The sequence below is a fragment of the Scyliorhinus canicula genome, chromosome 1, assembly GCF_902713615.1.
Source record: "Scyliorhinus canicula chromosome 1, sScyCan1.1, whole genome shotgun sequence".
Taxonomy (NCBI): Eukaryota; Metazoa; Chordata; class Chondrichthyes; order Carcharhiniformes; family Scyliorhinidae; genus Scyliorhinus; species Scyliorhinus canicula.
This window is the reverse complement of record NC_052146.1, coordinates 133,625,041-133,638,399: the sequence shown is the minus strand read 5'-3', so window position 1 is coordinate 133,638,399 and position 13,359 is coordinate 133,625,041. Positions and strand designations below refer to the sequence as shown.

Sequence of the window (13,359 nt, the reverse complement as noted above, 5' to 3'; positions counted from 1 at the left end):
ATATTCTGCACTCTTGCCACCTTCAGTGCTTCCTCCAAGTGGTGTTCAACATGGAGGAGGAATGATTCATCAGCTGATGGTGGACGGTACATGATAATCAGCAGGAGGTTTCCTTGCCCATGTTTAACCTGATGTCAGACTTCATGGGATCCAGAATTGATAAGGAGGACCCCAGGGCAACTCCTCTCGACTGTATACCACTGCACCGCCACCTCTGCTGGGTTTGTCCTGCTGGTGAGACAGGGCATAGCCAGGAATGGTAATAGTGCTGTCTGGGACATTTTCTGTAAGGCTTGATTCTGAGAGTATGACTATGCCAACTAGTCTGTGAGACAGCTCTCCTAACTTTTGGCACACGCCCCCAGATGTTAGTAAGGAGGACTTTGCAGGGTTGACAGGGCTGGGTTTGCCACTGTCGCTTCGGGTGCATGGTTGGGTGCTGGGTGGTCCGTTTCATTCCTTTTTTTTGTGTTTTCGTAGCAGCTGAATATAACAGAGTGGCTTGCTAGGCCATTTCATGGGGCATTTAAAAGTCAACCACATTGCTGAGGGTCTGGAGTCACATGTAGGCCAGACTAGGTAAGCATGACAGATTTCCTTCCCTAAAGGACATTGGTGAACCAGATGGGTTTTTACGACAATCGACAATAGTGTTATGGTCAACACTAGACTTTTAATTCCATATATGTTATGGAGTTTGAATTCTAGTGTTGTAGAGTCAGGGGGAGGGAGGACATGCTCCCTTTTCATGGCCTTTTTATAGCACTAGCTGCCATATGGTAAGTCTAAACACTCACTATGAATGTTAGTGAGTGGATGGGATAGCGGGTTGGTCAGGTCAAGGTGGGTAGTGGGAGGTCAGGTGGTTAGCCAAATCAGAGGGGTAAGTCAAGTTGGGTGCAGTAGTTGAGGGGAGACAGAGTGCCATACTTTCTAACATTTACTAGTAACTATTCAGGCAAGTACATCGGAACTGTCAGATGTCTCCAATTCAGAATCTGAGATATTCACAGAGGGTCTGAGGAGCAGCGGAAGTGCTCAACGGAAGTTCAAACGACCCAGGCAATTCCCACAAAGGTCAGTGCAGGGTCCTGACATGCATCTTGAGTCATACATCCAGTCAATCCAGTGGCCAGAAGATCTGGGTCAATGTTTCAACAGGGAAGAAAAAGCAATAAAAACAACAACTAATTGTGTCGAGGCTTTGAGAAAAGCAGTAAAGGTACATCTCCTTGTCTTATGATTGTGGTGCTTCCAGTTTGCTCTGATGACCCACAAGCAATGTCAGCAAAGTGAGTTGAAGCACAAATGCATAGCCTTTACTTACCTTTTGCTTGTGAGTTTAAGGGAAATGGGTAAATGGAATCTGGCTACTGGCGTAACTATTATGACATAGCAGTTATTTAATGTGACCTGTCTTGCTAATATTAAAAAACAGGCATATTCTGTATCATTACTTCCAGGAAAGCAAGTGGCCTACTGTAATATTAAGCAAAATATTGCAGATCCGAAATAAAAACAGAAATATATTGGCCTCGAAGCCTTAAATCTCCAGAGTTTCTCTCTCCAGAGTTTATCAGCACTTTGTTTTTATTTGTGTTTCCTTGTATTGATTGATAAACTATTTAAAGAGTTAAAATGAAGAGTTTATCTCATGCAATCCTTATCAAATTCATAATGACGGGTAAGGAAGGGTTGTGGTTTAGCTGTACTGGAGTGACGGATTAGGGGAGCAATATTACACATTGACCAGTGTTTGTGCAACAAGCGCCTGTACGCCATGATTCTACTTTGTTGCCTCCTTCAACCCCAGCCATACAAGAACCAGATGTACAACAAAAGATGTGCATTGGAACCTCGCGTAGGTCCCAATATACTGACCTCATGGGAAATGCATGGAAAGTTTGAACTTCCAATGAGCAATTCCCCTGCTCCCGGAGACTCTTTGCGAATATCTCTGACTGTGAGTCAGAGAACGTAGACCGTTCTGTGGTATTTACCGGAACAGTTACCCAGGAAATGTAAGGCAGAGAAATCAGTCTAACTCCTGGGTAATTACAGAACTGACCCCCCTGACCTGACTACCATCTCACCCCTCCTATCAACCTACTCACCTACCTCACCCACCTGCACGTTCATCCATTGACCCATTAACTAATATTCACTCTAGACATATAAACTTACTGCACAGCACCTAGCACCATAAAAATGGGGCGTGTCTCACCTTCACCCTCAACACTGCAATGGACTCTCAGAGGGGACCTCACATTTCTGGAGAAGCCGGGGTTGGAAGGCCCACAAGAAATGCAAAGCAGCTTCGGAGTTTGGAAGCGTTCGAGCGGAGAGGCAAGCCGATGATGAATGCCGCTTCACAGAAGATCCGGGCCCTCATTTTAAATTGTTCAGGTTCCCTTCCAATAGTGCAGAAAGTTTTGGCCTCAGACATTGTAGAAACAGTGATCTCAACTTTGGCAATCAGCTGCACATGGCACTTATTTGCAACCACAGAAACAGTACTGTAATTTCCCTTCCTTCACATCCGTGAGAGATACATGCAAAATGCGACTCAGCCAACATTTGCTGATTGGGACCTCATAAGTTCAAAAATCAAGGCTAGGGAAGTATATCCCAATAATTGACCATATTGAGGCAAGGAAGTTGTAAATGGGAAGGGAAAATGTAGCACATTTGAGGCTGGAATTCAGAAATGTGACATTAGGGATGCATAAATGCTGATCTAGAACTCTGGACATCTGATGCCACCTGTGTCGAGTAGCTTTCCAATGTTCAAGATCAAGGTTTTTTTTAAAATTTAGAGTACCCAATTATTTTATTTTCCAATTAAGGGGCAATTTAGCGTGGCCAATCCATCTACCCTGCACATCTTTGGGTTTGGGGGGGTGAGACCCACGCAGACACGGAGAGAATGTGCAAACTCCACACAGACAGTGACCCAGGGCCGGGATCAACCCAGGTCCTCGGTGCCGTGAGGCAGCAATGCTAACCGTGACGGCCAAGATCAAGGTTTATATGTTAATAGTGTCCACTCGGGTGAGGATATGGAAATCCAGCAACATATCACAGCAAGGAGCTAAAACCCACAACAGAAGTGGGAAGAAAACCTCTGGTTACAAGAGAGTCCATACGTGCCGACATTTAATATTACTCATGGTTAGAATACTTAATTACCTCCCGATAAGAAAGTAGGATAGTTCACAATGTGACTCCTTTACACCCGTCAGTTGGAGGCACAAATCAAGCAAATCAATGTCCTGCATCATGGAATAGTGTCGCGGATTTTCAATTCTCTAAAGCACATTGTAGTTTCCTCAAAGTGAGATCAGGGGCTCTATAAGAAGGGGAAGGGCTGAGGGGAGCAGGTAGTGGGGGAATGGGTGACAGACAATGAAACTAGAACTTGATAAGCTGCTACAAGCAGTTTCCTAGTGAGAAATGTCTAAATTCAATTGTTATAAGCAGGGCGTCAGGCAACTCTGGAACTCAACATGGAACCACTCAGTCTTAATGTATTTTACATACTCTAGCATGCGCACACCTCTAATGATCACTTATGACTTACAATCCACATTGTTTTGTAGAACTCGAATACACTGTTCATACAGTGACATCATCTTTGGGAGGTAAGCAGTCTTTGATCCTGAATACACTTGCATCTTGGAGTTAAGCCGGCGACCAGTAAATCCCAGATCCTCCTCAGACAGAACAGATACAGCTACAACAGAAAGGAAAATCTTAGTTATTTCTGAAGCGCCTCAGGAATTAAATTCTAATCAAGTGCGTCAAAGAACAGCAAGCCTTTCCACCCACCCCGGCCATATATGCACCCCAAACACAACCGAACCACTCCCCACGCACGAGCCCACATCCCAGCCCCACCCTACCCACACAGCATCCCAACCCATCCCCATGCACACCTCTCCCACTCCCCCAACCACACAAACTTCTCACTTTCTTGAGATCATATAATCTCCACAAACAGTACACTTGTTACACACTTGGCCAAAGGAATAAATGACTCGAGCTGGAGCAAAGAGACGTGGCAATTTAGCAGTGCCCTCCTGTTCTCCCCTTTACACCCTAGGTCGGGGTTTTTCAAAGTGCAGTCATTACCCATGGGTAGGGTGCGGAGGGATCTGTCACACCTTTCCCACAGTGGTCCCAATCACAGGAGAAGCACCCAACAGCCATTACTGGCTTTTAAATTGAAAATGACTGCCGCTGCCCGCCTTTGAAATGAAAAGAATGAGGCTGTGTTCAGCCTTCTGGCCAGAAGCGGTAGCAGACGTCAAGCGCCCTGTCCGTGCTTTCGGCGTCAAATCTCAGAGGAGAGCTGCTTCCATTTTCTAGCTGCAGGTAAGCAAGGCAAAAGGACTGCGAAGCTGAATCGTTTTCTTACAAGAGATGACCAGAGACACAAATCGGCAGCGCTCCTACTGGCAGGATATCACAACGGGATCTGGCCATGGGTGCAAAGAGAGCTGCATAAGAGGGTCCAGGAGAGAACATAGCAGTGCTAGTGTTTGTTCTGTACAGAGCTTGACTTCCAGTGGCGATATGTACGGAGCAGATGCACACGGATGGCTCCTGCCAGAAAACCTTGATTTAAACCCTTTTAGTCAAGAGGTAATTTGGGGTGGACGTTGGTCAGTTTGATGGGTTAAGAATCCTACGCCAAAGAAATGCCAATAAATACAAACTAGGCAGCAGAAAAATAAGGAATCATCGTTGGACTTGGAGGTTCGAGAGCTTTGTGTGTTAAGAAAAATGGTGTAGACTCCTGCAGCGTCGGTGGCCACTCCACTAACCGCTGAGGCATTTACATGCATCCTGGCTGGGGAAATTAAGAAAGTACGTCAGGTGGTCTCAGAAGACCATTAGAGAGCAATTGAGGGGGCGCTGCCCACTACTCAAGCGGCCTTGGCTAAAATTATGAAATAGTAAAAGCTCAAGGCGCAGAGCTAAAGAAAGTGGTGGTGGCTCTTTCAAGGAAAAGTGAACAGAACATCTCACTGGAAGCAGAGATGGCTCGGATGGCCAGTGACAACAGGGCATTAAGAGCTAAAGTGGGCAATTTGCAGAACCTGGGATTTCTGGGTTGCCGGAGGGCTCTGAGGGTCCGAATCCAACTAAGTTTGCGTTGCAGTTGTTTTGGAAGATGGTGGGAAAGGGGAAATGGCATCCCCTCCCATGCTGGATCGGGCCCATACGTCATTGAGACAGAAGCCCCGTGCTGATGAGCCACCATGTGCGATCATCATGCGCTTTTACGGTTATCAAAAAAAGGAAAGAGTTCTGTCGTGGGCAAAGAATGGTAGGGCTTTGTTGTGATGATCTACTAGGATGGAGCGAAGCTGGTCAAGAGGCGTTCAGCATTTAACAAGGCCAAGGCTGCGTTGTATCGGAACAATGTTCGATTTGGTGTGGTTAACTGTGTGCCTCCAAGTGACTTACGAATCTAAAGATTATTGCTTTGAGACTTCCGAGGAGGCAGAGGTGTTTATGCCGAGATAACCGAGTTATATTGGTTGAGCGATGTCTGTCTGGGGGTGAGTGCATCATTTTGTGATTTGGTGGGGTGTTTATTGGATGTTTTGGAATTTAGCACTTTGGGATTTGTGGGGTGGATGTGTTTCTTGTTTGTTTTCTTTTTCCTGGAACGATTAAAGTTGGATTTGGGCAGGGGGCTGGTTGGCATTATGTTTTCTTTGTTATGCTTATTACTCTCTGCAATGGCGGGGGTGGAATTAAGCATGAGCTTGGGATTTTCTATCTTTGTCTTGGGTGGTGGGGTGGGGAGTCCATGTTGCGGGAGACTCTAAAGGCGATCATTAAGGGGGAGATAATCTCTTATAGGGGCACATAAAGAGAAGAGTGAAAGGGTTGATAGGCAGAAGTGGATTGCCAATACTCACTTGCCCCAACATCGGAGTTGTAGGGCAAGCAAGAAGAAATTGCAGTGGGAATTTGGGCTGCTTTTGACGGGCAGAGCGGTGCAGCAGCTGTGATGCCTGGGGGGGGGGGGGGGGGGGGGGGGGGTGGGGGGGGGGGGGGGGGGTTTATGAGCATGAGGAGAAGCCCAAAGTCGCCTGTTAGCCACCACCAGCTGAGGCGGTCCTCTCAGAAAATGCAGAGATAAGGACTCGAGTGGCAGGTGATATCCACCTCAGGTAAAGGTCAACGAGGAGCATTCAAGGCTTTTTAGCGTATAGCCTTATAAGTCGGACGTCCCCAGGGTCGTCGATGACGGAATATTGGATGGGGTCTATCCCAGTTGCAAGACCAAGAGTAGAAGGAGGAGTTACAGTCCCCTTTTGAGCCTGGAGGAGGTCATGAAATGTATGGGTGATGCAGCCAGGCAAGGCACTGGGCCCGGATGGATTCCCTATCGAATTTTCTAAGAAATTTGAGGGTCAGCTGGTCCCATGTTGTCAGGAAATGTTAACGAGGGCAGCACGGTGGCCTAGTGGTTAGCACAGCTGCCTCACCGGCGCTGAAGTCCCAGGTTCGATCCCAGCTCTGGGTCACTGTCCGTGTGGAGTTTGCACATTCTCCCAGTGTCTGCGTGGGTTTCGCCCCCACAACTCAAAAATGTGCAGAGTAGGTGGATTGGCCATGCTAAATTGCCCTTTAATTGGAAAAATAATTGGGTAATCTAAATTTATTTTAAAAAAAGAAAGAAAAAAAAAGTTTAACGATTGCATGTACCGGGGATATTGCCGGCCACATTTGATGCAGGCGTCGATTTCCTTGATTTTAATGAAGGATAAGGATCCAACAGAGGGTGGGTCGTATCGCCTTAGTTACGGAATGCAGATGCAAAGTTGTTGGCAAAGGTTTTGGGGTAGGGCTGGCAGCTATCGGGTCAACATTTGGCAATACTTAATGTTATTCTGTCCCCTCCAGTCCCTGAGCCAGAGGTAATTATTTCAATGGATGCTGGAAAGGCAATTTATAGGGTGGAGTGGGGATAACTGCGAGATCTTTGGAAGGTTGGTTTGGACATAGATTTATATCTGGATCCGGCTTTATATAGAGCCCAACATGAGCGTTCATATGAATGCCTTGAGCTCAAAATATTTCAGCTGAAGAGAGAGATGTGAGGCAGGGCTGTCATTATCCCCGCTATTGTCTACCTTGGCAATTGAGCTTCTGGTCATAGCATAGAGGTCACCTGCGAGGTATTCCTGTCTCCAGTTTGGAGGAGATAACGAAGTGCTTAGGAGTTTGGCTCCTGTTGGGATACAGTGAACTTGGGAAAAAGCAAATACTTTCAAGTGAATCCACAGGGAGGGGTGCCGATTGAGGAGGTTGTCTTTTCGCTGGCCAGGTCAGCTTCCGTTATCTGGGATTCTGGGTGGCCTATGATTGGGCCTCACTCATAAACACATTTTTTAGGTTGATAACGGGGTCAAATTTGACTTGAAGAAGTCGGGAAACCGCCCTCTGTACCTGGCAGATAGGATCCAATTGGTAAAGATGAATATCCTCCCACGGTTTCTTTTGTTTCAGTGTCCAGTTTCTTCCCAAATCTTTCTTTGTGGAAGTTAATAAAATGATATCTTTATTTGGGCAAGACTCATGTGATTGTAGGATGTTTTTGCAGAGGAAAAGGACAGGAAACCGGGACCGAGCGTTGCCCAATCTGTTATTTATTATTGAGCAGCGAACATTGAAAATTGGTTAGGGGACGGGTAGGGTACGGAGTCCTTATGGGGGCAGATGGAGAGGAGTATCTGTCGAGGTTCTAGCTGAGAGCCTTGGTTACGGGTCTGCTGCCTTTTTCCCCTGCGAAGTAGACTTCAAGGATCAGGGTCGATAAGGTACATAAGTCCCTGGGCCTGACGGGATATACCAAGGTTACTACGGGAAGCGAGGGAGGAGATTGCTGCGCCTTTGGCGATGATATTTGCGTCCTCACTTTCCACTGTAGTACCGGATGATTGGAGGGAGGCGAATGTTGTTCCTCTATTCAGAAAGGGAATAGGGAAACCTGAATTACAGACCATCAGTCTTAAATCTGTGGTGAGCAAAATATGGAAAGGATTCTGAGAGATAGGATTTATGATTATTTCGAAAAACATAGTTTGATTAAGATAGTCAGCATGGCTTTGTGAGGGGCAGGTCATGCCTCACAAGCCTCATTGAATTAGTTGAGGAGTGACGATACACATTGATGAAGATCGGACAGTGGATGTTGTATAGATTTCAGCAAGGCATTTGATAAGGTTCCCATGGTAGACTCGTTCAGAAAGTTAGGGGGCATGGGATACAGGGAAATTTGGCTGTTGGATACAGAATTGGCTGGCCGAAAGAAGAGACAGAGTGGTAGTGGATGGAAAGTATTCCGCCTGGAGGTCGGTTACCAGTGGGTCCCGCAAGGATCTGTTCTGGGAACTCTGCTCTTGTGGTTTTAAATAAATGACTTGGATGAGGAAGTGGAAGGGTGGGTTAGTAAGTTTGCCGATGACACAAAGGTTGGTGGAGTTCTAGGTGTTGAGGGTGTTGCAGGTTACAACAGGACATTGACAGGATGGACAGCTGGGCTGAGAAGTGGCAGATGGAGTTCAACCTTGATAAATGTGAAGTGATTCATTTTGGAAGGTCGAATTGAATCCTGAATACAGGGTTAAAGGCAGGATTCTTGGAAGTGGAAGAACAGAGGGATCTTGGGGTCTACGTACATAGATCCTCAAAGTTGCCATCCAGGTTGATAGGTTTGTTAAGAAGGGTATGGTGTGTTGGCTTTCATTAACAGGGGGATTGAGTTTAAGAGCCACGAGGTTTGCTGCAGCTTTATAAAACCCTAGTTAGACACACTTGGAATATTGTGTCCAGTTTGGTTGCCTCATAGAGGAAGGATGTGGATGCTTTGGAGAGGGTACAGAGGAGATTTACCAGCATGCTGCCTGGACTGGAGGGCATGTCTTATGAAGAAAGGTTGAAGGAGCTAGGGCTTTTATCACTGGAGCGAAGAAGGCAGAGAGGTGACTTGATAGAGGTGTATAAGGTGATGAGAGGCATGGATAGACAGAGACTTTTCCCCAGGGTGGAAATGGCTTTCACGAGGGGACGTAATTTCAAGATGATTGGAGGAAGGTATTGGGAGATGTCAGAGGTAGGTTCTTTACACAGAGATTGGTGGGTGTGTGGAATGCACTGCCAGCAGAGGTGGTGGAGTCAGAGTCATTAGGGACATTTAAGCGACTTAGAAAGGCACATGGACAGCAATAAATTGAAGGGGTGTAGTTTAGGTTGATCTTAGATTGAGATAAATGGTCGGCACAACATCGTGGGCTGAAGGGTCTGCACTGTGCTGTACTGTTCTATGTTCTATAAGTCTGGTGGTGGTGGGCACTCAGAATATGGAGACAGTTTACGTAAAATTTCAAATTGGGTGCCATGTCTTTGGTAATCCCAATCTGTGGAAACCACTGCTTCATTCTAGTGATTTTGGACTCATTGTTTGGGGCATGGTGGGAGGAGGGGTTGGACCTGTTTGGGCCATGTTTATAGAAGGGAAGTTCACTGGTTTTTGAGGAGTGGTTGGGTAAATTCTAGCTTCCGAGAACTAATCTGTTTCGGTATATCAGGTGCATAACGTTTTGCATAAAGAGATTCCTTCCTTCCTTCCCTTGGCATCCTCACCCTCTTTTTTTTTCTCAAAACATTTCATTAAGGCATTTATGATATTATGGTAACATAAAATACAACTACAAATGTAAACATAGTTCAGTGCATAACACCCCGCCCCCCCCCAACCAACAACCATACCCAGCCAACATGGCTTGTACACACAATTTCCAATCCCTCCATTCTCTTGCTAATCTCGCTTAACCTAAACTAAACTAACTCCCCCTACTCCCCCAACGTTCCCTAACCCCCCCCCCTCCTATTCTATCTGCTGACAGTTTTGTTTGCCCGAAGAAGTTGCTAAACGGCTGCCACCTCCAAACAAACCCTAACATAATTTTTCTCAAAGCCTGAGAAACCCGGCCATGTCACTAACCCATTACCCCGATTTGGAGCTCAGAGCCGCTCCAGGATAATAAATCCATCTCCGAGCTACCAGGAGACCAAAGGCCAAAATGTCAGCCTCTCTCACACTTGGACCTCCCGGGTCTTCCGACACTCCAAAAATCGCCATCTCTGGACTCGGGGCCACCCTCGTTTTTAGCACCGTGGACATGACGTCGGCAAATCCCTGCCATAATCCCCTAAACTTTGGACATGCCCAAAACATGGAAACATTGATTTGCAGCCCTCCCACACACATCCCACACTGTCTTCACGCCAAAAAACCTGCTCATCCGGGCCACCGTCATGTGTGCCCGGTGAACCACCTTAACTTTATCAGGCTGAGCCTGGCACATGATGAGGACGTGTTGACTTGCTTAGAGCATCCTCCCCACAGACCTGCCTCTAGCTCCCTTACCACAGCTCATCTTCCCACTTGCACTTTACCTCCCATATCTGGGTTCCCTCCACTCCATGAGCTCATTATAAATATCCAAGACCTTCCCTTCCCCACTCCCGTTTTTGAAACATCCCATTCCTGTATCCCCTGGGGCGGTAGAAGCGGAAAGGTCAAAACCTGTCTTCGTACAAGTTCCTCACCTGCAGATACCAAAACCCATTCCCTCCGGCAATTCAAACTCTCCTCCAATCCTCCAAACAAGGAAAGCTCCCATCGATAAACAGATTCCCTCAGCCTCTCAATCTCTGCTCTCTGCTACCTCCAAAACCACCCATCCAACCTCCCTGGCACAAACCAGTGATTGCCACAAATTGGAGCCCACACCGATGCTCCCTCCACTCCCGCATTCCTTCCACCACTGCCCCCATACCCTCAGAGCCGCCACAACTACTGGGCTTGTGCAGTACCAAGCCAGGCGAAAACGGCAGAGATGCAGTTACCAGTGCCCATAAATGTGTGCCCCTACATGATGCAGCCCCCACCTCTCCCCACACCGACCCTCCCTCACTATGCACTTCCTGATTATGGCTATATTTGCCGCCCAGTAGTAGTTCCTAAAGTTCGGTAGGGCCAACCCCCCCCTCCGACTCCACTCCAACAGCACTTTCCTTACCACGCTGGGTTTTTATCCACCCATACAAACCAGAGATCACAGCATTAACCCACTTAAAAAGGCCTTTGGGACAAAAATAGGCAGACACTGAAAAACAAACAAAAATCTCGGAAGAAACCGTCATCTTTACGGTCTGTACCCCTCCCCGCCAGTGACAACAGGCGCATGTCCCCACCTCTGAACATCCTCCTTCATTTGCTCAAACTAACGGCCAGATTTAATTTACGTAGCTGCTCCCATCTCCGTGCCACCCGAATTCCAAGAACGGTAAACTCCTTCCCACCCCTTTAACTGCAACTCTCCCAGCCTCCTCTCCTGCCCCCTCGCCTGGATCACAATACCTCATCTTACCCATGTCAATTTCAATTATACCCCGAAAAACAGCCAATTCTCCTAAAATCTCTCCCATCCCCCAATGGTCAGAAATATACACGAGTAGGTTGTCTGCACACAATGAGACCCTATGTGCCACGCCCCGCCCCTCACCCCAGACTAGCCCTTTCAGTCCTTTGACACTCTCAGCGCCATCGCCAATGGCTCTATAGCCAAGGTAAAAAAAAAGTGGGGAGAGTGGACATCCCTGCTTTGTCCCCAGGTACAGTCTAAAATACTCTGAGCTCCCTCACTAAGTCCGCACACTCGCCACTGGTGCCTGGTACAGCAACCGGACCCAGTCAACAAAGCCCGGTCCAAACCCAAACCGCCCAGGACCTCCCACAAATAATTCCACTCCACCCGTTCGAAGGCCTCCTCCACGTCCATAGCAATCACCAGCTCCCTCCCTCCCCTCAGAGGGCATCATGATGACATTCAAAAGCCTTCTAACGTTGGGTGTTAACTGCCTTCCTTTAACAAATCCCGTCTGCTCCCCTATCACCACCGGAACACAATCCTCAATGCCAAAATCGTGGCCAGCAATTTGGTGTCTACATTTTGTCGGGAGATTGGTCTGTATGAGCCACATTGTTCTGGGTCCTTCTCCCGCTTCAGAATCAATCAGATCGAAGCCTGTAACATTGTTGGGGGAAGAACACCTCGCTCCCTCGCCTCATTAAATGCCCTTACCAGCAAAGGACCGAGCACTCCCGAAAACCTCTTGTAAAATTCCACTGGGTAGCCGTCCGGTCCCGGGGCCTTGCCCGACTGCATGGCCTCCAATCCCTCTACTACTTCAACAATCCCGATCGGGACTCCCAACCCCTCCACCATCGGAAAGTCCAAACCCTCCAAGAACTGCCTCATCCCCTCCACCCCAGCTGGGGGTTCCAATTCATACAGCCGACTTGAACAAGTCAAATTCCTTGAACACCCCGTTCACCCCGCACTGGGTCCAAGACCGTGCTCCCCCCTCTGTCCTTCACTCTTCCTATCTCCCTGGCACCTTCTTTTCCTGAGCTGATGCGGTTAGCATCCTACTGGCCTTCTCGCCATATCATACACTGCCCCTCTCGCCTTCCTTCCAACTGCCCCACCACCTTCGCTGTGGAGAACAGGACCAAACTCCATCTGCAGCTTCTGCCACTCCTTCAACAAACCGCCTCGGGGCTTCAGAGTACATTCTATCCACCTGGAGAATCTCCCTCAACAGCCTATCCATCTCTACAACTCCACCTTCTACCTAAGAGCCTGCATCGAAATAAACTCCCCCTCACTACTGCCTTCAGTACCTCCCATACCGTTGCTGCTGAAACCTCCCCAGTGTCATTTATCTCTACATAATTCTGATCCTCTCACCCGCCACACACACCTTCTCTCTCCCCCCCTCCTCTCCCCTTCCCCCCACCCCTTCTCCCGAGTCAGGTCCGGGACCTTCCCCAACACCCGCCCTATAACTCCACGTCGTCACCCTCACCCTCTTTGATGGATATGGTTCTTTCGGCGGTTGAGCTAGGGGAAGGGAAGATATCAGATATTTATAGTCAGAAGGGTCCGGCCAACCACACCCACATGTTCTGGGCTTGTCCCAAACTTGCTGGGTTCTGGACACCCTTCTCCGAGACAATGTCCAAGGTGTGGGGGTGAGGGTGAAGCCATGCCAATAGTGGCACTCTTCAGGGTATCGGAGCAGCCAGAGTTACACATGGGGAATGGGGCCAACGCCCTTGCTTTCGCTTCCCTAATCGCATGCAGGAGAATCCTGCTCGGTGGCGATCGGCAGCACCACCCTAACCTGCCGACTGGCTCGCTGACCTCTCGGAATTTCTCCACCTGGACAAGATTAATTACCCATCCGAAGGTCAGAGGAAGGCTT

The 13,359-nt window shown here is 48.0% G+C and overlaps 1 protein-coding gene across 1 annotated transcript in view; it reads right to left on the bottom strand.

Annotated features, from left to right (window-relative positions):
* LOC119967620 (elongin-A-like) overlaps positions 1–13,359 on the bottom strand; it is a 107,442-nt gene that overhangs the window by 33,675 nt on the left and 60,408 nt on the right. Inside the window, exon 6 of the mRNA XM_038800388.1 lies at positions 3,581–3,733. Coding sequence (XP_038656316.1) covers positions 3,581–3,733 — 153 coding nt within the window. The remainder of the gene's footprint in view (positions 1–3,580; positions 3,734–13,359) is intronic.